Source organism: Globicephala melas, chromosome 11 (assembly GCF_963455315.2).
Source record: "Globicephala melas chromosome 11, mGloMel1.2, whole genome shotgun sequence".
Classification (NCBI taxonomy): Eukaryota; Metazoa; Chordata; class Mammalia; order Artiodactyla; family Delphinidae; genus Globicephala; species Globicephala melas.
The window spans coordinates 3,281,713-3,307,003 of NC_083324.2; the positions used below are offsets into that span (position 1 = coordinate 3,281,713).

The following is a 25,291-nucleotide window of genomic DNA, read 5'->3' on the forward strand; positions in this document are numbered from 1 at the left end:
GTGCAGATTGAGGGTCCCTGCAGTATCAGGGAGCAAAGGCTGTGAATTCGGAGGCTGGATATGGTAATAAGGGTCTAGATCTTATGGGGGCAGGAGCTGAATTAATCAGAGTTCTTTCTTTTGTGACCCACCTCACGGCTGATGTAAGCAGGAGGGGGAATGGATCTGTTCGCACACCTGCAATCCTGGGTAGCATCAGTTTCAGGCACGGCTGCATCCAGGCGTTCATGCTGGGTCACTAGGAATCTCCATTCCTCCATCTCTTGCCCATTTTTCTCTGTTGTGGATGTTTCTTTGGCAGGCTCTTCCTTTGTGGTGGCAAATGTGGCTCCGTAACTCCAGGGTCACATCCAAGCAGCTTAGCAACCCCCGGGAAAAGAGGAACCATCTCTTTCTAAATCAGTTTAGCAAAAGTCGCAGGGAGATCCCTCAGTGGCCTCAGTCCTCTCTCTGAACCGCTGCCTGTGGCCAGTGGACACAGGATGTGATTGCCGAGGCCTGGGTCACATGATTTGAACAGGTGTGCGATCGCCCCAAGTGAAGCAGGAGGGAAGGGGCAGAGAAGGCAGAGGAAAATGGGGGAGGGGTGCAGGGCAGAAGAAGCAGCAGCTCTTCCTGGCACGGGCGGTGCTGAGATGGGTGCCGGGTGGCCTTCCTGGGAGAGCGCACGTCCTGGGTTCCTCTTGCCCAAGGCAGAGGGCACAGCTGTGTCCAGTGGTTGAAATCCTCACTCCCCGCTGTGCACAGGGCCGCACAGTGAAGACGGCGACCTTGCTGGCTGAGGGACTCTCGCTGGTGGTGACCCCTGACAGCATCCACAGTGTGGCTCCAGAGAATGAGGGGAGGCTGGTGCACATCCCTGGGGCCCTGCGGACGTCTAAGGTAGGCTTGGCGGTGGTTGCTGACCCGCGGAGGCCGGGACACATCGCAGGATATTGTCTGATGGAGGATTTGGAAGCGTGGGCCTTGGAGACGGGGACACTTGGTGTGACTCCCGCTGTATCTCTCAGCAGCCGTGTGGACCCATCTTTCCTGAGTCTCAGTGTCTTCCTCTGTCAAATGGGGAGAATAATTGTAACAGACCAGGGCCCGGTTCTGAAGATTGGGTGGGATTCAGTAGCTACCCTCCCGGCACAGTCTCTGGCCCGAAGCAAGAGCCTCACAAAGAGGCGCTTTAACAGTGATGATGGATTTGCGTGTCTGGTGCCAGGTCTTCCGTCTGAACACCCGACACGCTGCGTGGGTACCGCGCACTTGGGCCGAGCAGCCTGAGCTGTGCACGCGGCTCGTGTCACAGTCTTGCAGGTTCAGCACTCGGGACGGGCAGCTTCCCTCGTCTCCCCATGCGAGCAGCCGCGGAGTTCTCTGTGCTGTTCTGCCCTCTGGACCTGTTCCTCCTCCAGCCCGGCTTCCCCCGAGCTGGGCATTCTTGTCCTTTATTTTTCTTGTTTGATTCTATCTGAAGCTCTTGTCTGATCCAAACTACGGGGTCTACCTCCCGGCTGTGAAGCTGCGGCGGCACGTGGAGATGTACCAATGGGTGGAAACCGAGGAGTCCAGGTGAGGGGCCGGCGGGTGAAGAGTTGGCTGGGGCTGAAGGAGGCGTGGGGATTAGGGTGACGTGCAGGTGGCGCTCACTTTGACACTTCGGAAATTTAAAATATAAAATCTTCCCATCAGAGAAATGTCGAGTTATCCCCCAATTACTGGCTGATGGTCTTGTTTGGAGGGGGCAGGAATCTCCTGCAGAGGGGCTAGGAGGAGAAAGCGGGCTTGGTTAGCTCCCTTCCGGGGAAGTTGTCTAGGGCTGCCCCAGCTTAGGCTCAGACGGACCTGTGCCAAGTTGTGTCCCATCTTCTCTTCCATGGGGGGCGGGGGCGGGGGCGTCCTGGGTCATGTGCTATCGGATCTAACAGGAGCCCCAGGCAGGCTCTCATCGACCACACATACTAAGAGTGAGGGTGGAGAGGGGACTCGGGGAGCCCAGGTGGCTCAGTTTGGGGCAGGGCAGCCTCAGGGGCCTCCACAGGGCTGTCACAGAGCAGAGGGTACAGGCAGATCGCTGAGCCCACAGGGCAGGGCTGGGACACAAGCTAGGGGAGGACGGTTTCAGCTCAGGATGAGAAAGCTCTTTTCTCTAGTGAGCGCCTTTGAGGCCTGGAGCTGCCTGTTTGCCAGGGAGCACCCTGTTTCTGGGCTGGTGTGGACCAAGCCTGCTCCATCTGGGGAGTCTGACCTGGGAGCCCCGAGGTTGCTTCCAGCCGGAGATGCTTAGAGATGGGGATGCCTCGGGAGTGATGGGCTGACTGTGGTGCTGCCTGTGCTTTCCCTGCAGGGAATACACCGAGGACGGGCAGGTGAAGACAGAGAGGAGGTACTCCTACAGTGAGTACCGGGCCCCGGGCCTGCGGGCGGACAGAGCACCTCCCTGCACACCTGTGGGCTCTGTCCTCACCAAGCATCAGGCTCCTTGGGTGCTGGTCCTCAGAGCCCTGCTCTCCCATCCATCCAGCGAGGCTCCAGTAGCCGCCCCTTTGGCTCCCGAGTGGTCACAGGCTTGGATAAGAGGACGTGCGGCCAGTGGGCCTCAAACCTGAGGTTTACCATGGTTTCTGCATTTTTCCCTCTGCCTGAAACAGACACTGAATGGAGATCGGAAATCGTCAACAGCAGAAACTTTGACCGAGAGATTGGCCACAAAAACCCCAGGTGAGAGCTAGGTCCCCAGGCCTGAGCGTAGCCTTGTCGGCCACTAGCAGGTGCCCAGCCTCAGCCTCCTCATCTGAGAAGTGGGATTGAGTTGCTTCTGTCTCATGAGCTGATGAAAATGTGGGACAGGTTTCCGAGGCCAGGTCCTGTGCTGGGCACCAGGAACAGAGGTGAGACCTGACACCCCTGGCCCCAGGCGACCTCCCCTCAAACAGGTCACGGGTGTAAGGCTGGACTGAGTGCCTGGAGGGGTCACCAGCGGTTGGCGTGGGTGGGAGGACAGTCAGAAGGGGCTTTCAGGAGGCAGCAGCGTTTGACCCCGCCCTGCGGGGGTTCCGGCAGAGGAAGGTTAGCTCAGGGGCAGGATGGGGGTGGCGAGACAGGCGTGACACTGGGCTGGGCCAGGGAGGGCCTTGAATGTGCACAGTAGGGTTTGGGTGTTAGCCCGGCTGGGAAGGGTCAGGAGGGTGTGAAGTCCGTGGAAGGGCCATCTGAAGGCTGGGGGACAGGATGGGACATGCTGGTAGGGGTCCAGGCAAGAGGGTAGGAAGCTCTGGGGGACAGGAGGCCGGAGGAGCCTGCTCCTCCCGGGCAGAGGCAGAGGGGGAAAGACCAGACTGTGGGGCTGGGTTGGACGTGCAGGAGCCCTCTGGGTTGGGACACTGCCCAGCACAACCCACAGGGACCCAAGCAGCGCCTGCCCAGCGCCCTCCTTCACCAGAAGCTCCCCCTCTCCCACAGTGCGATGGCCGTGGAGTCATTCACCGCAACAGCCCCCTTCGTCCAAATCGGCAGGTTTTTCCTCTCGGCGGGTGAGTCTCAGGCCCCTTTAGGTGAGCCAGCATCGACCCGGGTCCCTGCACTTTCACCTGGCCGCTTCCCAGGAGCCGGGGCCCTAGCACTCAGCCCTCAGATGCTTAAAGGGGTCCCCTGCTGTCCTGGGCATGGAGTCAGCCGGAGCTTTTCCAGCATTGTACTCTGGGCCGAGGCCAGAGGGCAGGTGTGTCCCCAGGAGGTGGGGAACCATGTAGAAGCCCTCCTGAAACCCATACCAGGGAGCAGCTGCTAGGTGCTGCGTTCTTATCGGGCTGACGAGGCAGAGCTGAGAGCCCTTGCTTGGCAGCCCTGGAGCCGGCAGCGCAGAGAAGGCCCCAGGACTCCACTTCTGAGCCCCACTGGCACCCAGCCCTGTGCCCGGGGTCGTCCGGTTCATCACAGGCCCCGAAGGGACTCTAAAGAGAGGCTTGCAAGGGACAGGGTGGCACCACTGGCCGCAGAAACTCCTGGGGCTCTGTCCCTGGGTCTCAGTCCCTGGGCCTGACCCAGGAAGGAGGGAGAGAAGACACTTAGGTGGCAGATAGCCAGGGGGACGGGGGAGAGACTGTGTGAGCCGGGGCCTGGCTTGTCTGCTGTCTGCTCTGGCGCTCAGCTGGTGCCAGCCATGCCAGCCAGCCCCAGCCTCGTGCTGTTGCTGCAGCAGGGAAGCCAGGCCTGGACACAGATGACCAGACCCACGGTGGAGTGGCTGCCAGGCTAAGGCCCTTGCGGAGCTGAGGGGAAGAGGGGACAGGGAAGGCTTCCTGGAGGAGCTGAAGACTGAAGGGGGCTGGCATTGCGGAAGAACGGAGTCGGAGGGGGACTCCGGGTGGGAGACGGCGTGTGTGGACGCCCAGGGGGCGAGCCAGGAGGTGGCTGCATGGCTGGGCTTGTGAGGGTGCTTGGAAAGGCCGTCAGGCCGAGGGTCTGCAGCCAGGAGCTGCAGTGGACTCAGCACTGTTTCTAACTGCCCGCCTCTCTCAGGCCTCATCGACAAAGTGGACAACTTTAAGCCACTGAGTCTGTCCAAGCTGGAGGACCCACACGTGGACATCATTCGCCGGGGGGACTATTTCTACCACAGTGAAAACCCCAAGTACCCCGAGGTACCCAGCGGGCTTGGGCGCTCAGATGGCAGAGGTCAGGGCCCCAGAGTCCCACCCCCGACAGCGCGTGGGACTCAGAGCGCAGCTTCAGACTCTGGTCCGGTTCCGGTGAATCACAGCTACACTCGGCCAGGGAAATTGGAGGGGAGAGACTTTCCGGGTGATGGGGCCACCTGGGAAAGGGCAGAGGTCATGGGAGTGGGGCACGCCGTGGGCCCAGCTGACAGCTCCCGCCTCCCTCACTTGCTTCTCTTCCACCCCAGGTCGGAGACCTGCGCGTCTCATTTTCCTACGCAGGGCTGAGCGGCGATGACCCCAACCTGGGCCCAGCTCACGTGGTAATCAGCTCCCCGGGCCGACTCAGGGGGGCCTTCCTGGGCGCAGATGCTGGGGCCCAAGCAAAGGCTATGGGCGCTCCCCCCCCCCCCACCGTGTGCACACGTGCCCTGTGCACGTCCATGGGCCCCAGGCTGAGGGCGCGGTGCTGGGGGTCTCGCAGCTGGGCCCGAAGAGGTTCTTTCAATCACGTGCAGTCCCTCTGCCCCCAACCCCGGCTTCTGCTCTGTAGAGACTCGGTCCCACGTTCCTGACCCCGTCACCCCGGCCCCAGCCCCAGCCCCTGCTCAGCCCTGAAACGCGCTTCTGCCCGGGGTCCTCCCTGGAGCTTCAGACGGAGCAGCAAAACGGGAGCCACCGTCCCCTGGGCCGACGTGGAGGCGGAGGCTCGGGGTGGCGTGGGTGTTCCCGCTAGCTGCCTCGTTGGCACATGGTGAGGAGGGGAGCTGGGCCCGCGGGTGGTTGCCCCGCAGCTCTAAGCCTGAATTCTCTGACCAGGTCACCGTGATTGCCCGGCAGCGGGGCGACCAGCTGGTCCCGTACTCCACCAAGTCCGGGGACACCTTGCTGCTTCTGCACCACGGGGACATCTCAGCAGAGGTGAGTGGCCACTGTGCACCTGTGCTCTGCCCTCCAGTGGCATGTCACAGATTGCCACCACGGAGGCAAACCCAGGCCCCGAGGCCAGAGAAAGCTGTAGAAGGGGTTAGGTCTCCCTGTGTGTGCAGCCCACGTCCCCGAAGTGGGGAGCAGTGGGCAGGGCCCCTGCAGCCTGGTGTGAGGGGCAGACGCTGAGCTCACAGACATGGAGACAGCAACCTCCTGTGGCAGTGGGCAGCAGGGGATGTTTTTGCTGAGTCCCAAGTGAAGAGAAGGGGCCAGCCAGTCGCGCTAGCAGGCCAGGGCCCTCCTTGTCGGGGCCAGGACGCCGGGTGGCCCTACCCAGGGAGGGGCGGGCAGAGGCCCGTGAAGGCTGTGTGAGCTGGGGTGAAGGGGTTGAGCTACGTGGCCCCAGGACCAGGTGAGTGAGGGTGGGTGCCTCCAGAGAGACCAGGGCACCCACCCCATCCGTAAAACGGGGTCACGCCTCACCCAAGCCCCGAGGAGAAGGGGTGCAAAGACGTGCCATTAGTTCAGTGCCTGCCTTAGAAGTTAGCCTCTCCTGTCCAGGCACGAGATCCTTCTCTGTAGCAGAAAATGCGCTTGTATGTTGTTGATGAGCACAGCATGTCCGTGGAGAGCTGTCCTAAACCTGCCCTCTCAACCCATAAGGGTTTGGAAGGTTAAGGTAGTGGGCAGGCGGCAGGGCTTAGCTGTGACCTTTTGACCCGCTTATTGGGCCTTCAGCTGTCGTCCTCTCCCTTCGGCCCCCAGTCCAGGAGGCGCTGGGCTGTGCCTTCTTCTTGAGCTTGGGACGAGGGTGTGGTCAGGCTGCGGCCCAGTAGCCAGTTACCAACCTCAAGGCAGGGCTGGCCCCTCCCAGCCTGGTGACTGTGAGTCACCCTTTCTCAGGCAGCTTTCAGGGCCCCAGGGAGTTTCTAGAATTAGGAGGCCCAGCCCAGGCCTCTGTCCCGGGGCTCCAGCCTCCCGCAGGTGGGGCCCCGGTCTCAGAGCTGCCCCCCAGAGAGGAGTGCTGGGGCTCGTGGCTTGACGCCGCGTGAGGACAGATGACCCCTGGAAGGCGCTGCTGCGGCAGGAGGGTCAGGTTTATTCGGTGAGACGGTGGGCTGGTGGCTCTTGGAGGAGGCGGGCTGTGATCTGAGGGCCCAAGCCTGCCTGCTCTGTGCTGCCAGGTGGGCGAGGCACGTAGGCCTGGGTAGTGCCCTTTCCTCCTTCTGGTCTGTCCAGAAATGCAGTGGCTCCTGGGTCAGCCCGGGCCCCTCGGCTCTGGCCCTGCCGACTGGGTAGGCTGGTGACCCCCGGAGCTGAGACGTGACGGCCCCTCCCCGCTTGTCCTCCAGGAGGTGTTTCGTCGGGAACAGAAGAGCAACTCCATGAAGACGTGGGGCCTGCGGGCGGCCGGCTGGGTAGCCATGTTTGTGGGCCTCAACCTCATGACGCGGATCCTCTACACTCTGGGTAGGTGGGGAGAGACAGGGCCTCCTTGGCTTCTCCCGCCGCCGCTCTCCCTTCCAGCCTGGTGGGGGGCACTTAGCCCATCCTGTGCCCCCAAGGCTTTGGGACGAGAGAGCAGGGGAAGCAGGATGTGGGTCAGGATGCTTCCAGCGTAAGACCGGGCGGATGCTGACCCCCGAGGCTGCGGGTTTCCCCGCTCCGTCCACCCGCCCATCCCCTCAGCCCTTCACCCCTTCACCCCTTCATCGCACAACCAAATAGCCGTGCTGAGGAGGCTGGCCGGCCCATGCCAGGCCTGAACAGAGCTCTGGATTCCTTTCCTGGCCTGGCTTCGGTTTCCTCACACCTAATTTGCAGAGTTCTGTGAAATGTTTGGCAAATAGGAAACACTCAGGAACTGTTATGCTTCACCCCGACCCCAAATCCTGGGCTAGACTTGGCACAGCCGCTGGCAAGTCTGGAGCGCAAGGGAGAGCGTGCCGGGCTGCCCAGGGCCCGGGGTTGGCCCGCTTGAGCCCCAGAGCTGCCCAAGCAGCCCAGCCTGGCTCAGGAGGACCAAGTGCCTGGGGTGACTGAGTGCTGGGCCTTGGCCGCTCTCCGGGAGGATGGGGCTTCTCGGGGGACGCCCTGTCCAGTGAGATGGTTCTGTCCACCGTCTCTGGGCCCGGAAACCCGTCCCCCGCTTACCCTCTCCAGCTGGGGAGAGTCTGGCTGCAGTACACGCAGACTGTCAGATCATTTTATAGCTGGGAAAACTGAGGTGAAGGGAAAGGAAGGCTGCTTCCCTTGGACAGCTGAACTGTACTCAGAAAGGCAACCGCGTCTTGGGCACAATCGCTAAGTCCATCGTGGCTGTGACCTTGGACAGGCTGTTTTCCTCTCAGAGCCCAGTTCCACCATCAAGTTTGTCTCATAGGGCCCTCCTTTGACTCTCCGACTGGTTCTCTCCACACTGGAAGGCTGATCCTCCAGAGTCAGAACAGACATGAGAGCACAGAGGGACAGTGCAGGGGAGGGACTCAGGAATCTGCAGCGCAGGGCGCCCGTTCACACCTCCACTCCTGTGATGAGCACTTTCCGAGTGCCTGCTGTGCGGAGGACGCTGCTCCGGGCCCCGGAGGCCACGCAGCCAACAGTACGGACTCGCTGTCCTCTCTGGGCTTAGCACAGAGACTAAGACCTGAGGCTCTGCACTCAGACAGTCTTTTTTTTTAATTTATTTTTGGCTGCATTGGGTCTTCGTTGCTGTGCACAGGCTTTCTCTAGTTGCTGCAAGCGGGGGCTACTCTTCAGTGCAATGCATGGGCTTCTCATTGCGGTGTTTTCTCGTTGCAGAGCACAGGCTCTAGGTGCACAGGCTTCAGTAGTTGTGGCACGCGAGCTCAGTAGTTGTGGCTCACGGACTCTAGAGCGCAGGCTCAGTAGTTGTGGCGCATGGGCTTAGTTGCTCCACGGCATGTGGGATCTTCCCGGACCAGGGCTCGAACCATTGTCCCCTGCATTGGCAGGCGGATTCTTAACCACTGCGCCACCAGAGAAGTCCCACTCAGACAGTCTTAAGTTTAAATCCTGGTTATGCCACCTTCTAGCTGTAAGTTTAACTCCCAGGCCTCAGTGATCTTGTGGGTGAACTGAGGTTGAGAGCAGTACCGGCCTATGCTGCGGAGCAACTAAGCCCGTGCGCCACAACTACTGAGCCTGCGCTCTAGAGCCCATGTGCCACAGCTGCTGAGCCCGCGTGCCACAGCTGTTGAAGCCTGTGTGCCTAGAGCCTGTGCTCTGCAACAAGAGCAGCCACCACAGTGAGAAGCCCGCGAAGCCCGCGCACTGCAACGAAGAGTAGCCCCCGCTTGCCGCAACTAGAGAAAGCCTGTGCGCAGCAACGAAGGCCCAACGCAGCTAAAAATTAATTAATTAAAAAAAAAAAAAAGATCAGTACCGGCCTTACAGGGTGGGCATGGTGTGGTGCAACACATGGTCCCATGGTCAGTGCTCAAGTGTGACGTGTGCTTGTGGGGGCCCTGCCGTCGTGGCAGACACCCAGGCCGGCCGTGCAGACCCAGCGGCACCAGGCCCCTGGCCCATGGGAACTGAGTGCAGATCCCCCCAGTGGATGATGGCTATGGAACGCCTGCCTGCAGAGGCCAGGAGGCCAAGGACGGCTAATTCCACAAGGGGTGACGGATCTGAGACTGTATCACGTTGGGCGGTAGACTGCAGGGTCCTCGAGGTGGGCGGCTGGGGCCTGTTGAGTCCCCTCAGCCCCTCCATGGAGCTGGGTGCACAGGTAACTGGTAACGGCTTGGGTGACCGAATAGGTCCCTCCAGGAAGGGCTGAGGGGCCCAAATAAGCCCCCCAGGGGGTTTGGCCCGGCCTGCTTTGTGAGGGGCAGCAGCCAGGTGCTTGCCACCATCCCCGGAGAGTCTCCGTTCTGCCCTCAGCGCACAAGGTCTCAGAGCACGACCACGCGCCCTCCCTGGGGCTGGGACGGGCTGCAGTCAGGAGCAGGGCTCCTCCTCGTGTGACCTCCCAGCTCCCTCAGGCCACATGCCCCGCCACCACTTCCTCTTCCTCCCCACCTGGTCCAGAGACAGTGGCTGGCGGGGCGGGGAGAACAGCAGAGCACGGGGGCCTGGGAAGCCTCACTACCTCTCTCTTCCCCACAGTGGACTGGTTCCCCATCTTCCGAGACCTGGTCAACATTGGCCTGAAGGCCTTTGCCTTATGCGTGGCCACCTCGCTGACCTTGCTGACCGTGGCCGCTGGCTGGCTTTTCCACCGGCCCCTGTGGGCGCTTGTCATCAGCTGCCTGGCCCTGGTGCCCATCATCATTGCTCGGACACGGGTACCGGCCAAAAAGCTGGAGTGAGCCGGGGCTCCGGCACCCACTGGACACTGCCTGTGCCTCGGGACCCAGCTCATCCCCTCCCCCAAACCCATGTCGGTCTTGGATTCCGCACGCGCCCCACTCAGGTGGCAGCCTTGGCAGTGTGCATGGGTGTCGGGTTGGCGTCCATCACTTAGCACTTCGCACCCCTTCTTGCCAGCGGGCAGCTTTGGTGGCAGGAGGCGGCTCCTGTCTGGCAGCGTGACACGCGCCCTCCTGCTTGTTTCCTTTCCTTCTCTTGGGGCCGTGCAGCCACTTGCGTGTTTCACTTAGCTGATGTCTGCCACCGTGGTGACACTCAGCCCTGGGGACGGTGTCAGGCTCCACCACAGCCACCGCCGTGCCCGCCTCCCAGGACAAGGCAGCAGGGGCGCCACAAACCCACTCTGCGCATGGAGCTTGATTCGGTACTTAAGAGAACCGGGGGGTGTGGTGATGAGGAAGGTGGACGTTTGTTGGGCTTTGCACGCACATTACCATTTGGCAGAATCTTTGTGGCGTGTAGGACCCCCACAGGCCTGGTTGTTTCTTGCCACTTCGTTTCTCTGCACATAGCTCCCCGACCTGCCCTAAGAGGGGGCAGTTTCAAGTCAGATGTAGAAAACAAACACCTCTGGAATGATTTACGTCTCAGACTGTTACAGAAAAAAACCCTTTCATCTGTCAGTTGAAGGTAGTTCAGAGCACAGAAAGTTCAGTGGGGCTGTTACTTACCTGGTTGAGAAAGTTACCTGTCGGTGTTCTGGGTCCCTGAGAAGCTTTTCAAAGCTTCAGGTGCTTTGAAACCAGTGTTAGCAAAAGGCTCGTTTTCCCTCTGGGAGGAGATGCTCGTCTCTATCCGGGAGAGAAAGGCATTTCCTTCCATCCTCTGGCATCAAAACCCAGATTTTCTTGAAGATGATTTTGAGTTTTTACTCAGTTATCCTAAGTGGGCTCCTTCGTGGTGACACCCCACCCACCAACCAAAATCAGGCGTCAGAGGCTGCAGATTGGAAAGCTCTCTGGCCTGGCTCTGTTCATCACAGGTGTGCTTTTGACATTAGCATCTGGGTCTCAAGTGGCTGCTTCTGGGTGATTTATGTGTTCAGTATCCACAGCTTTATTCCTAAATCGTATCTACCCATGCTTATTTAATTCACAGAGTTTAAGTTTCCCAACTACTCTCAACACCCTTTGAAAGATCAAGTATGTTGTAACACTGATGTCTTAAAAGACTTGTGTGTCCTTTACCTTTTAACTATTTGGAAACTGTTGTGTTTTGCTGGGAGTGGCTGCTTTAGTGGAATAAGTATTTGGCAGCTGAATAGGGCTTAGAACTTCGGAAACTCAAGAGCTAATAAGCTCTCTCGTTGTCCTGGGGCATTTGTGGTACAAACTGAGATTTTTCATGTTCAAAACAGCCAGCCCCAGCGATGAGTTATCTGGGTTTAAGGACTGAAATAGTGTTGTTCACTGTTGCTTGTTAAATGAACAGTTTCTTCGATCTCTCAACTCTTAAAGATGCTTTTGGAAAGCACAGTGACGAGATGATGGCTAAATACAAAATCCTTGATATTTGGTTTGTGTAATATTTTTCTGGCACAGATTTTAAATTACTGCCAATTTCAAGTGTTCTTAAAGACCAAAATCATGTTAAGAAATGTATCAGGCCTTTGGGAAATCATGACGAAACTTGTATTATCTTTGTATTTTTGATAAAAGTTCAAAATAAATTTCGAAATATCTTTTGATACAGGAACTCGCCATTATCCCTTTTTTTTTTTGCTTTCTGTCTGAAATTTCTGTCTGAAAGAATCCAGCCATAGAATTTATTAAGAACCCTATGAATTTTTGGAACTTAGGTTCTAAATTGCTTTCAGTGGTTAAAATTGGTTTCAATTTTTGAGAAGGCACCTCAGTATCTCTAGCACTTAGAAACCTGCTCTGGTTTGTGTGGACTTACGCGGCTCCCACCTTTGCCGGTCTTCAGATCGTTCTCAGAGGTGGGAGGGAGCCGGCGGGACCCGGCACAAAAGGCATCCCGCATCTGCCGCTGACGAGCTGTGTGACGCTAGGCATGGCAGTGACCTGAGCCTCAGCTTCCTCATCTGTGACACGGGGACAGTGCCTCTCTATGGAGTGAGATAAAGCCCACGAGCGCCTGAAGAAGTGGGCGGCCGCGAAGTGTCCGCCCTGCAATTTGAACTTCTTTCCCCTTGTTACAGGATTTGAAGCAGGTGAGTGGTAACTTTCCAAAACCTGAGGTTTCACTCCATTTCCAAGATGCATCCTAGGAGCTGCCATCTGCCTGAAGAACTAGTTATTCCTGCAGAGACAGGGCAGTGCTCTTGACTCAACTCCCAGAAAACACGGTGCTCACTTCCAGGAGGGTGAGAGCCAGCTCTGGTGCACACAGTGCCAGACCAGACGGTTTCCATGGCAACCCCCATGTGTTTCACAACAGGAGCCTGCCTGCCAGTTCTTGCTGCATGAGTCACACCCCAAGTATTTTGCTTGTTTCCCTTGGATAAAACTGACTCAAAATTTTAATGGCTCCTGTCAAAGATTAAATCATATCTCCTGGATTAAACATAGAAATAAAAAAATTCCATGTGTGTAATGGTAAGTTCCCAGCCTGTGGGAAAACAAGATCTGATCTTTAATGTAGTCACGACCTGTATACAGTCACTGTCATCCAAGTGTTCTTATCTGATGTAAAATCTGAAAGAAAACGTAGTCACGTCTTTCTAGAGAAATGCTTTATTTTTTTCCTCAAAATGTTATAAAAGTTATTTCTCCTAAATATCTACAGTGCATAAGGCTTTATAAATGTATCCAGTAATGAATAAAATCTCGTTTAACACTGATCCACTCTTCCTGACATTTCTCTAATTCTCATCGTTTGTCCTTTCCTTTCCTGACTTTAGCTCTTTGTTCTAGTCTTCTGCCACCACGAAGTGTTACCTGGGAATGTAGGTCCAGCCATGTCACCCTGAGACGGCCTGCGCTGACCTGCTCTTCCCCCCACAGCGTCAGGCGGCTTCAGGGACCTGACTGAGGGCAACGAGGGGCCTGCAGAGAAGGGGCCCGAGTCTGCAACAGCACGCGTGTCAGACGCAGGAGGGATCTATCCGGGAGCAAGGTCTGGGGCACGGCTGAGCCACTGAGGAGGTGACCACTCACATCACAGCTTCTCAAATGGGAACAGGTGGGAAGCTGCCTCCTTCTCCTCCCTCCTGCTCTTCCGGGGGCACTTCCGCTTCTCCTCTACCTCTCGGTTTTGGGGCCAGGAGGCTGCCAGGATCCTGGCCACTTCCGCTGGAGAGCTGGTCCCCTCCTCCTCGTCTGAAGAGAGTCCTCCTCCTGCGTCTGCGTGGGGAGCGGCTTCCTCACTCTGGGGGGGACAGTGGAGGAAGCCCCGTCAAGAGGCAGTGACGCCCCAGCAGCGCTGAGCCGTGACCCGGAGGACAGGGCTCAGCCCAGCAGGTCCCAGAGCGCTTGCTGTGCACACAGGGCTAGGGCCACAAAACTGCCCTTGGGGAGCTACGAGCAATCCAGGAGGTAACTGCGTTTTCTTCCTCGTTTCTAAACAGAACAAGTGCACGAATGCACAGCATCAGCGCTCAGTGCCCGCTGCTGCGAGGACGGGCTGGGGAGGGAAGGGGGAGCCGTGCGTGGGGTCGCAGCTGCCCCCAGAGCGTGTCTGTGCGTCTCTGACCACTCCACGTGACTGTGTCCGGGGGGCCTCTGTGCCCCCATGGGAGCCCGCAGGGGCTGTGAGAGGGGCCTGAATGAGCACCTGTGGGCCTGAAGGGTGGTCACAGCCCCAGGGGCAGCACAAGGCCAGGAGATGCAGACACCTGTCCCCCGCCCCGAGTGGGCTCAGCACCAGATCCAGCCCATAGCAGGCACCCTCTTGTGCAGACAGGGCGGGGCTGGCAGAGCAGCCGAAGCCTGACTCCAGGACACCTTGGACACCTCCTCAACGTGGACAGGACGCAGGGCCTGGGAGACACAGGTCTGTGGCACCGGAACAGAGCTGACTTGATCTCTGAGCAGAATCGGCCCCTGGTTCCCTAACTCCGCCCCCCTCCAAACCTGGCGTGTCCTCCAAGGACCACCCTGACCTGAGCCCCGTAGCGAAGCCTCAGCCGCTCCCGGATGAGCAGCCCTTTGACCAGCAGCTTCCAGTTCCCCAGAGCCCGCTTCTCCCTTTTCTGCAAAAGCGAACAGAATGGAAAACACTGTGCACTGCCGTTTCAGGAACATAAAGATACAGGTAATGCTTCAGGTTAAAATAGTTTCTCAACCATACCAGGTGTGATTCATAAAGTGCTACACATGAAAGGCACCAAAACCAAAAACCTCTTAATTGTTACCAACTCTCAAGTGTTTAGTGGAGGAGGGGGTCCGGGACCTGGACCACGGGCAGCTCCCTTTAACAGAGGTGGGTGTCGGCAGCAGGGGTAGCGGGCCCCAGAGCCCGGATCCAGGCAGACAGTGGACAGAGACAGGGTTCTGAGGGGCAGGCAGGTCGTTGCTCAATGCTGCCTCCCAGGAAGAAAGAGCCAGAAAGAGGGCTGAGCCCGGGCTCTCCCCTTCTCTTACATGTGGAGTGAGGGAGGCTGGAGGGAACACCAGCTCCGCTGTGTGTGCTTCCCCACCTTTCTGCTTCCCCCTCCTGGCCCCTCCCAGGCCCTGCCTGCTCACCTCCTTCTCCTTCTTCTCAATGAGCGCCTGCTCGTTCTCCCAGGCGGCCAGGAGCACATCTTTATATTCTTCACAGATTATGTAGCCATCGGTTCTGTGGGGATCAACACAGATGGTCTCTCGAGTCTGGGCCTGCTCTGGCCTCTCCACTCCCCTCCGTGGGGGACAGTGGGCTGCTCCTAAGCACTTGGGGCCCTGAAGTACTTCCAGGGTCAGCAGTCCACAATCCCGGCCACAGCTGCTGGCTGACACCACCCATGCAGAAGGCAGGCCCGTGGACCCCAGGCTATGTCCTCTTCCCCAGCCCCTCCCCACCCCCACTGCAGGGCAGGACAGAGGTCACCAACCAGGAAGGATGCTGACCCTATTCAGTCACCCTGACCACCCCCAGAACACTGTTAATCCACATCGTTAGGATGCTGGTTTCGCAGCTTTCACTGGTTTTGCAGCCTCTGGTTGGAAGCCAGAGTAAAAGTATAAAACATCGAGGGTTAAGGCTGATTTTGCAAATCCAGAGTAAAACCTTAGGGCTTCCCTGGTGGCGCAGTGGTTGAGAGTCCGCCTGCTGATGCAGGGGACACGGGTTCGTGCCCCGGTCTGGGAAGATCCCACGTGCTGCGGAGCGGCTGGGCCCGTGAGCCATGGCCGCTGAGCCTGTGCGTCCGGAGCCTGTGCTCCGCAACAGGAGAGACCACAACGGTGAGAGGCCCGCGTACCGCAAAAAATAAATAAATAAATAAATAAGAGCCACTGGGCCTCAACCCCTGCCAGCCCCACACCAACCTCCCGCCCCTTCTCCATAACTTCCCCCCACCCCTTCTGGCCTCCACGGGAGGCCCCTCACGCACATGGGATGGGAGTAGCCTTTGTGGAAATCGAAGCCCGTAACGGCCTGGGCACAGTCAATGTTCAGCTTTCGGGCCACGCGGTGCAAGTTGGGCAGGTTCAGCTGGACGCAGCCGACAGGCATCATGCCGGGCAGGAAGAGGTACACGTTGCCAAATTCGTTCCGGGGGACCTGCGGAGGGTGGCACACTGGGTCCGGCGGCCACAGAGGGAGGTGGCCTGGTACCGACTGAGCGTGGCCCTTACCTACCAGGTGGCCTGGTACCACTGAGCGCGGCCCTTACCTTCCCGTCCACAGCCACTGGCGGCTGGTACTCCTCGGTCTGCCACTTGCCAAACAGGCCCAGGTCATTGTAGTCCTGCAGTTGCGGCTCAGCCAGGCGGGCTCTCCGGGCCCGGTTGGAATAGCCTTTTACAACCTACACCCGAGGGGACAGCCACAGTTAATAACAAAGGCAACCACTTCCTGAGCATTCACTGTACACCGGGCACTGTTCTCAGTGCTTCTGTGTATTCATTAATCTTTTCAACAAACCCAGGAAGTAGAGTCCATTATCGCCTCCATCTTACAGCAGCCTAGGAGGTGTAAACAGTTCACCTACAGTCACACAGCTTGTAGAGCGTGTGTCTTGAACAGCTATGCTGTGCTTGGTGTCCATCACTGAAGGGGAAATTGGGACTCAGAGATGTTCCTGTGGCCGGTGAGTGACGGGGCCTGCTTTTGGCAGTGACCGGCTCCCCGTGCCTCAGCCCCTTCCCACCAACCAGAGGCCCCTGCACCCTGGCCCAGCTCCCTGGGTCTCACAATGCGAAGGGCTCCTCCGAGGGATCTGACAAAGAAAAGCGACTGTGTCTCATGACTGGCCACCGTCCTCCGCCGGCTGAAGCGGGCCCTATGTCCCGTGACAGCCTGTGTGGTCTGCACTGAATTCATGCGTCTGTGGGCAGCTGACCGGCTAGAGAGGGAATGAGGCATTGGGGCTGCACGCTGCCATCTCACTAGCTCTGGCCTTGGACAGGTTTCCCTTTCTGAGCTCCTGTTTTTTCATCTGTACAACGGGCATCCTGATGCTAACTCCTGTGAGACTCAGCAAAGATCACATACATGCAAAATGAAGGGACAGTGAGGTAGGGTGGGCCTGTCCACGCCAGGCAGGGCTCCGGCCTCCCAGAACAAATGGGTGACATGGTTCTGACCCACAAGGCCAAGGTTCTGACCCACAACACCGGGGCTTGGAGGGCTGCTTGCTGGCCTAGATTTCCTGTGTGCTCGGGAAGGCCCATCTCTTACAAGGTCCTCAGTAAAGATGCTCTTCTCCTCTGATCCTCTCAAGCCAGAACAGTCTGTCCCCACGCGTGCGCGGCAGCCCACAGTCCCGCGGCTGTTACCTTGTAGGGCACTTCTCCAAGCCTCACCACTCGGGCCTGTTTCAGCCACGTGTCCTTGGAGTGCAGGGTGTGCACGCAGTCCCTAAGGAGCCAACGGGAGACAAGACAGGGTTCACGCCCACTGAAGCACCCCGTGCCCAGTAGCCCGCAGGGCCCAGCTGCCTCCTCTGGCCCGCCAGGAGAAGGGGGAGCTCGGCCCTGGAGCGTCTCCCGGGGCACCAGGGGCCTGCGTCAGGCCCACGGTTAACACGCACCTGCTGTCTCGCAGGGGGATGCATCCACTCACAAATCCCAAACTAAATGGCTTCCCGTGGTGCCTTCCCCCTCCTCCCGCCGAAGGGCCCAGCAGCGGGGGGCGGGGGAAAAGCCAAGCAGCACAGGTGCAAGCCCCCCAGGGTCTGGTCTGCTCCTGAATACCAGAGACGGGGAGGGAGGGGCGAGTGTCCAGAGAAGGGGTGGGGAAGCCAGAAGACAACAACACGGAGACTACAGTAAGCTGACAAAGTACACAGGTTAGGATGAATGCACACAGAGCAATCGGTTCCACCTGGCTCTGGCTTCGCTCTCCTTCCAGAGCTTAGAGCCACACCCTGCCTCACATTCCAGCTGCTTCCTGCTGAGCCTTCAGCAAGGCCCGCCCTTCAGTAGGGCTCCAAGGAGCAGGGGCACTAAGCTCCCTGTGGTGCGGACATCCGGCCCTTTGCCTGCCCCCGGGCTGAGGCTGACGTCCAGCACAGTGCACCGGACAGGGTCACACCTCCTCTGTGCCCCTTCCTAGCGGGGTGACCCCCGATCCATCAGGAACGGTGAGTGCTGCCTCCCTGCCTCACAAGCTGCTGGCGGGACCAGAGCCAAGGGCTCCGCACGCGTACCCACCGCAGGGGCACATCTCTGCCTGAAAGAGTGACTGTCACAGTCGTGGTCTTCCGGGAGGAGCGGAGAAGGGGCAAGCAGGTGGGCATCGTCTGGACATTCATAAGGATAGCAGAGGGAAGTGGGCACAGACAGCCCGTTCAGAATAAATCTCAGCTTCTAACCACTTTACATCTATTAGGACACTACTCAAGAAACAAAACAAGAACTGGCGAGAATGTAGAGACAGTGCGACCTTCATGCTCTGCTGGGGGACATAAAATGATGCAGCCACTGCAGAAAACAGTGCGGAGGTTCTTTACAAAGTTAAACAATCATCATGTGATGCAGAAATCCTACTTCTGGGCATATACATCCAAAAGGACTGAAAGCAGGGTCTCAAGAGATGTCTGTGCACCCATGTTCATAGCAGCACTAAAAGCAACAGCCAGAAGGGGAAGCAACACAAGTGTCCATCAATGCATGCCATGGATGCCAGTCACAAAAGGACAAATGCTGTAGGATCCACTTCTATGAGCTGCCTGGAGGAGTCAGATTCATAGAGACAAAGTAGAGGGTGGTTACCAGGGCCTGGGTGGGGGGAGGGGGGTTAGTGTTGATGGGGACAGTTTGGGAAGACAGAAAAGTTCTGCAGATGGTGGTGATGGCTGCACAACAATGTGAATGTACTTAGTACTACTGGACTCTTAAAGCGGTTACATGGTAAATTTCGTTCTGTATATTTTATTACATTAAAAACAGGAAAAGTCTGCCTCGAAAGCTTTCTCCAGGCAGGGACCCCCTTCCCACCAGATGTCCCCTGCACGTGAGGACACCTGTGCTGTATCCTCCATTGAGGTCGCCAGGCCCTGGACGCTGACTGTCGGCAGCTGGGCCCCTGACCAGCCAGGGGACAGAAAGCTCCCACAGTGACCCTAACCGGAGGGTCAGGGATGACTCCCTTCGGGGCTGAGCTGCAGGAAGTAGCTCTCAGGCAGAGGACTTGAGCCACCTACTCCTGTGAGTTTCCCTAAGTTTCCTTTTCTGTCTTCCTTTTCTCATTTATTAAGAACATCCTCTATTTTGTGGTCTTGCATCTTGGTCTTGGTCTTTTTAGAGTTTCTAAAAATCACTTATTTTCTTTCTATTAACATTTCTTCCATTTCTTCCATTGTTAATGCTGACTCACCTTAAGTTTATTACATTTTTTCTCAGTTTTAACTTTGTATATATTTTGTTTTCTATGCTGTTCCCTTCCCCCCCTTCTTTGGCAATGTTTTTACTGTGGGGAAAAAACACACATAAGATAAAATTTACCCTCTGAACCATTTTCCGAGTCTACAGCTCAGTGGCATCAAGTACATTCATACTGTTATGTAACCGTCACCACCATCATCTCCAGAACTTTCTCCTCTTCCCAAACTGAAACTCTGTCCCCATTAAAATATCTGCTCATTTTAAGTTTCATTATCAAATCCTTTATTCCTTCCTTTTGCATGTTTTTTGACTTCTGTTTTGGGGGGTGTTTTCTTATTACCCCATATAATCCTTATCTGTCCTACGTATCTTTCCCCCCATAGATTTTCTCCCCCTGCTGATCTTTTTTTTTTTTTTTTCTATTTATTTATTTATTTTTTGCGGTACGCGGGCCTCTCACTGTTGTGGCCTCTCCCGTTGTGGAGCACAGGCTCCGGACGCGCAGGCTCAGCGGCCATGGCTCACGGGCCCAGCCGCTCCGCGGCATGTGGGATCTTCCCGGACCAGGGCACGAACCCGTGTCCCCTGCATCGGCAGGCGGACTCTCAACCTCTGCGCCACCAGGGAAGCCCCCTGCTGATCTTGTAATCCCCGTGGTTTTCATTTCCAGGCCGCAACCTCTCTGCCATGCCCCCCGCCCACAAACGGCATGCGCACACCGTGAAGCTCGAACCCCAGCCCGGCGAAGGCTGCTAATCCCAGGCCGCCGGGCGACTCCTCACCTGGAGTAGACAGCCTCTCCGCGGCAGTACCCGAGGATGGCGGCCGTCTCGGGGTAGATGGCCTCGTACTTGAGGAGGTGCCTCTTGAGGGCGTACAGAGGGTGGTTCTTGTACATGCCTATGACGGTGGGCAGAGGCTGGTCCAGGTGCCTCGCCTGAAACTGCAGAGGCCGAGAGACGACGTTGGGCGTGGTGCTCGGAGAGGGAGGGAGGTTGGCGGCGACCCCCGAACTTGCCCAGGTAACTGATGGTGCCGTGGGGCTTTCGGGGCCCCAGGGCCGCCGCACCACGCTGTGACCTGGCGTTCTGTCCCACGGGTTTAGGTGCCTCGGAAGCTCCGCAGGGGCCGGTAATCCTGCAGCTCGCAGCAACAGAAAAGTCAGCCCTACCCTCTGACACCTCGGCCGGCCCGAGCAGAGCCTTCCTCGGGAGGAGGCCTCACCTCAAGTGACACCACAATTCTGTGACACGGGTTCAGCGGCTCGGCTCACCCGGAAACCAGAATGAGCACTCACACCTTCTCCGTCCACTACGATCAACACATGTTCTCCCCGCCGCCTCAAGGAGCCTAGCTCTTCGCAGGCAAGCCCACTGCTCTCACCTGCATCCCACTCACCAGGTCTCCTGCATTTCCCTGCAGCATCTCTTCAAACCCCGACAGACAAGGGAGGAGCGGCAAGTGGGGAGCAGGAGGGACCCCGCTTGGCCAGCTTGCATGACAAGCCCTTGAACCAGGTCAGTCACAACACGCTCTGCACGACTCCCACGACCCTGTCACCTCTGAGCCACACCCTGAGCGATGCAGTGCAGAGGGACGACTCCCTGCCCCGGGGAAGTGGGAATAATTCTCTAGCAAGTCTGCCCACCCTGCGCTGTGGGCAGCCCTGCACAAGCCCCCGGCCCTCTTCCGGGCCCACGGCTGTCCCACGACTCAGGGACGCGCTGCTGCTCCAGAAGCCGCCCCCCAGGGTGCCCCTCAACAGACAAGCCATCTCCTCAGCCCTCCTCCTGGGAGCTGAGTGTGCCGGGTCGGGGCAGGGGTGCTGGCGTGCACACCTCTGCGCGTGTGCACGCCGAGAAGGGGGACCAATTATGTTACTGCGTGTTTTCCTCTTTCACTCAGGACTACTTACCTGGCGTAAAGCTCCAAATTTATAACTGGGCAATAACTGAAAGTACACAGGCTTTGAAGCCAGAGCAGCCTGGGTTCACATACAGGTTGGCCCATCTCTCAGACTCTAAACGTTTAGCTGGTAAAATTAAGGCTGCGACAACCCCAGCTTTGTACTGTTGCTGTGACAATTAATTGAGGTAAAAACACAACACGGGGCTGGGCATCCAGCAGGTGCACGTGCGCAAGGCCTCACCTCCTGGTCCTCCTTCTGCTCCCTCTCCACCAGCGGGCTCCGGTAGGGTCGCAGGGTCTCGGCCCACCACGCGGCATCAACCCGGCACTTTCGGGTCACCGTCATCCAGGCAGGGTCGTACCTCTGTGTGACATCGCGCAAGCAGCCGTCGCTGTCGATGCCCACGATGTAGGTCACAGGCTTGGTGGCATACTGGTAGCAGGTCAGGGGCTGGCCCACTACACCGTGCACACAGTCCACGCACACCCACTTCTCCTCCTGCTCAGAGAACACCTCCAGCCACTGGTCCACACCAGCTGCTCTCCGGCCGTCTGCTTCCTCACCATCCACGGGCATCTTACGCTTGCCTCTCTTACGCTTACTGCTGGAAGCGCTTACAGACGCTTCTGGAAAGCCAGGGGACTGACCGTCGCTTCCACGCTGGGACCTGGACTCCCTCTTGGACCCCACCTTCATCCTCTGAGGGGCGGCGGCCCTCCTCTGCCTTGGAAGGCCTGGCTCAGAATCCTCGTCGGATGGGCGATGGCTGTCCGAGCTGGAGAGCTCAAAGTCAGAGCTGCTGCTGGCCTTGTCACTCCCGCTCTCCTCTTTGTAAGACACCCTGGCGGCCGCCTGCCGCTCCCGGCCCCGCGAACGCCTCTGGGTCCCCTCCGTCTGCCCCCCGGCCTTGCCCTCTTCTTTCCTGCTGGAGGAGGGCTCTCTCCGTTTCTTCCTGGTGGCAGCCGCCTTGCTCCCCTTCGCTTTGTCAGGTGCACTGCCAGTGCCCTCAGAAGACATGTCCTCTCGTCTGCTTCCTCTGCTGGTCTCTGGTTTGCTTGGCTTTCCAGGAACTTGGCTGGAAGTTTCTGAGGAGCCTCCAGGACCCTCTGTGGATCTCTCCTTGGAAGGTTTCTTTCCCTTAAACAGAATAGGAAATTTTTGTGTTTTCTTTTTTTGCTAGTGATGCAATAAAGACTCTGGCATCTAATGGGGCTAAGTCACACTGGAACACCAGCGTACACAAGACATTCCCGGCTCAGACAGTGACAGGCTGGCTACCCTCCAGGATTGTAAGAAAGCAGTCACTAAATTCTGCAGCTCCTTAAATAAGGCCACACTCTAATTCTTTTCAATACAAAGTGTAGCACAGGGAAAAGAGCACAGGATGTGGAAACAAACCCGGGTTCAAACTCCACTTCTGCTTTCTCATTTTTTATGTGATTCAGATAAATTATGTAACCTCTGAGTCTCAGTTTCCTCAGCAATAGTACTCACCTTGCACATAAGGCATTTTGCAAACAAAGTCACAGCATTAAGAATTCAGAAATTATTAAACTTGACTCCTGGACCGAATTTCGGACAATGCCAGCACCCCAAGGAGCACAGTGTTCAGCCTCCTTGGGTGATGGCAGAGCTCTGAGTCCTCACCGTCCTCTCTCCGCACTGCTGAGGATGAACAGTACCTTTTTATTCTACCATTTACAGAACAGAAACCAGAGCACGAGGGAGCCCAGGCTCTCGCAGGCCCCTCTACGCACGCAAAGCCCGGCTGCTAGATACCCACCCAGGCGCCCAGTCTTCCCAGCACAGGACCTGTGCCAGGCAGGCTCAGAGGAACCCTGGTCCACGAAGACTGATTTTTAAAAATTGTCTAATGAGCAGATCTGTTTGCTCTAAGTCTCATAATTTCTCACTCCTCCCTGACCAACTACTCTTTTCTCTGAAAGCCCCGGGAACCTCACCTTCGCTGCTGATAACTTCAGAGGAATTGGCTGTAGAGACAGTACAAGTCGGGTAGGGAGATGTAGGGCCCGGAGAATCAGTAAAAATATCTATGATGAAAAAGAACAACATGCTTATCCTCAGGGAAGAATGAAGCATTTGCATAATTCCAAGCTGTTTGTTGTGGTGCCTATTTATAAAAGGGAAACAACCAACTTGTCTAACAGTAGAAGCCTGGAACCCTCAACACTATTAAAATGATGCTGTAGAGATTTATCTTTGTAGAAAAATGGGGAAAGGTAACCATATATTAAAGGAAAATAAATGTTTGCTTTTTAATGAGTTATGTTAATTTTTGTAAGAAAAAATCGTGTCCAGACATAAACATGTATGTATATTTGGAAAAGCACCCATATTGGGTTATGGGTGTTTATAGGTGTTTGGTTTTTTTCCAGCTTACCTATCTTCTGATTGTTCTGTTTTCAACATGTGTTGTGTTTGTGATAAAACAGTAAAGCAAAATACCACTTCGAGAGAAAAGGCATCATCATCATCAGGCCCGAGAACCCCTCCCGTGCACTCAACCTCCCCAGAGCGAATATTTCAACCAGAGGCTGCAGCTCTAAAAATTCTGTGAACTTGGAAGGATGGGAGCCTCCTCATGGGAATTAACCTCCAAAACAACAACAGTGGGACAGCACGTGAGCAAGATCTTCCCACACAGACCTCCGGGTCCTGGCGTCCTCATGAATCACTACAGTCATCTTCCCTCCTCGGAAAGCAAGAGCAAAAGTCAGAAACAGGAAGGCAGGTTTTCTGTGAAAAGCCAGTTATATTGAAAAAAATAACTACTTTTGCCTCGTTTCTTCTGGAGTTAAAAAATGGCGGATGAGAAAACATCAAAGAAACCCAAATTGAGGAACTCTACAAAATTCCTAAAAAGCACTCCTCAGGGGCGCTGGGGTGACAAGATCACTAATGCCTGGACTGCATCCTGGGACAGGAAAAGGGCATCAGTGGGAAAACGTGGAAAACAGAACTCACCCCTACAGTGTGGTGTACAACTGGCACAGTGCACACCATACGAGTGTTGGTTGGCTCCTCACTTTCTCTGTGTGTGGGTGGTGCAGGGGCACGGGTGTAAAAGGCAGGGAAACCGAGCACCAGCAGGCGGCTGAATGATGGTTTAAACCTAGAACCTCCATCCGGAACATCCCCACCTCGTCCTCCTCACAAGACCACAGTGAAGACTGAATAAGGTCAGGTACACGACAGCACTCTGGAAGCGATCTTGTGCCTCACAGAGACGCGTGGTCACCACCTTTCACAAGTACGTCACTGAAGAAAAAATTTAAGTTACAAAACTGTATGACCCCTACGCTAAATACAAGGTGAGCCAAGAGAAAAGGACGAATCCTAGAAACATACAAATTACCAAAACTAACTCAAGAGAAAACAGAGACTCTGAGAGACTGAGTCAAAAATCAAGCCCTCCCAATAGAGGGGGATCAAGACAGCAGAGTATGAGGACGTGGAGCTCACCTCCCCCCACAAACACACCAAAAACACATCTACACGAGCAATAACTCCCACGGAAAACTAACTGGAAACTCACAGAAGATCTCCCATAACCAAAGCTGCAAGAAAGATCTCCATGTAATCGGGTAGGATGCAAAAAAGAAAGGTACCAGGTTGGGACCAGCACTCCTGGGAGGGATCTGTCAGGAAGAGAAGGTGTCCGCTTGCCCTGGGGAGTCCCCTTCCTGCTGGGAAGCCCACTGAGACAGACAGGAGGGCTGGAGAAGCCTAGACTCTACTCAAGAGGAGCATGCGGGCTGGCTTGCTAACAACCAGGACAGAGAGACCTGCCCTGGTGGTGGCCACCTCCCCGCACTTCCCAATTCAAAGGGGCGAATGCCCTGGCCCTGCTCTCTCCACACCGCGGCCTGGCGTGAGATCAGTGCAGAGACTGGGTCTAGCCGCGCAGAGGCAGACGGGGTGCCTAGGATGTGATCCAGGTGGGACTGTGAAGACTCCCGTCAGTGCACACACAGGGGCGACGGGGCACGCTGGGAAGACAGTGTCAGCGCATGCCACACGTGGCACCTCAACAAGGTGCAGCAGCTAAGCAGTGAATTTCACGTAGAACCTACAAGATGCTGCCACGAGAAACTCGCTTCATGGCAAAAGACGCACACAGACTGAAAGCGAAGTATGAAAAATATTTCATGCAAATGGAAACAACAAGCAAGCGGGCACAGCAATACTTAACAAAAGACAAAGCAGACTTCAAAACAAAGACCATACAGAAAGACAAAGAAGGACATTATATAACAATAAAGGCATCAATACAACAGCGTATTACACTTGTTAACATATACGTTTCCAATACAGGAGCACCTAATTATATAAAACAAATATTAACAGACGTAAAAGGAGAAATTCACAGGAATACAATAACAATAGAGGACTATAACATCCCACCTACATCAATGAACAGATCATCCAGACAGAAAATCAGTATGGCAACAGAGGTC

General features: G+C 56.5%; 2 protein-coding genes across 4 annotated transcripts in view; one reads left to right on the forward strand and one right to left on the reverse strand.

Annotated features, from left to right (window-relative positions):
• The window catches only part of TMEM43 (transmembrane protein 43), a 35,304-nt gene extending 12,211 nt beyond the window's left edge, over nt 1–23,093 (forward strand). Inside the window, exons 3-13 of one of the 3 annotated variants that reach the window (XM_060307900.1) lie at nt 748–882; nt 1,466–1,560; nt 2,336–2,385; nt 2,640–2,709; nt 3,451–3,521; nt 4,510–4,631; nt 4,895–4,969; nt 5,466–5,567; nt 6,929–7,046; nt 9,711–14,189; nt 19,575–23,093. In XM_060307900.1, the coding sequence (XP_060163883.1) occupies nt 748–882; nt 1,466–1,560; nt 2,336–2,385; nt 2,640–2,709; nt 3,451–3,521; nt 4,510–4,631; nt 4,895–4,969; nt 5,466–5,567; nt 6,929–7,046; nt 9,711–9,913 (1,041 nt within the window). In that variant the 3' untranslated portion in view covers nt 9,914–14,189; nt 19,575–23,093. Of the gene's footprint in view, nt 1–747; nt 883–1,465; nt 1,561–2,335; nt 2,386–2,639; nt 2,710–3,450; nt 3,522–4,509; nt 4,632–4,894; nt 4,970–5,465; nt 5,568–6,928; nt 7,047–9,710; nt 14,190–19,574 lie in introns of those variants that run through there. The other 2 variants (XM_060307901.1, XM_030849533.2) reach the window with 2 other exon arrangements.
• Nucleotides 12,661–25,291, reverse strand: part of XPC (XPC complex subunit, DNA damage recognition and repair factor) — a 35,432-nt gene continuing 22,801 nt past the window's right edge. The window contains exons 8-17 of the mRNA XM_070046582.1: nt 22,775–22,864; nt 21,054–21,950; nt 19,687–19,847; nt 16,856–16,937; nt 15,751–15,885; nt 15,469–15,638; nt 14,621–14,714; nt 14,038–14,127; nt 13,094–13,304; nt 12,661–12,982 (exon numbers count right to left, since the gene is read on the reverse strand). Coding sequence (XP_069902683.1) covers nt 13,095–13,304; nt 14,038–14,127; nt 14,621–14,714; nt 15,469–15,638; nt 15,751–15,885; nt 16,856–16,937; nt 19,687–19,847; nt 21,054–21,950; nt 22,775–22,864 — 1,929 coding nt within the window. The 3' untranslated portion in view covers nt 12,661–12,982; nt 13,094. The remainder of the gene's footprint in view (nt 12,983–13,093; nt 13,305–14,037; nt 14,128–14,620; nt 14,715–15,468; nt 15,639–15,750; nt 15,886–16,855; nt 16,938–19,686; nt 19,848–21,053; nt 21,951–22,774; nt 22,865–25,291) is intronic.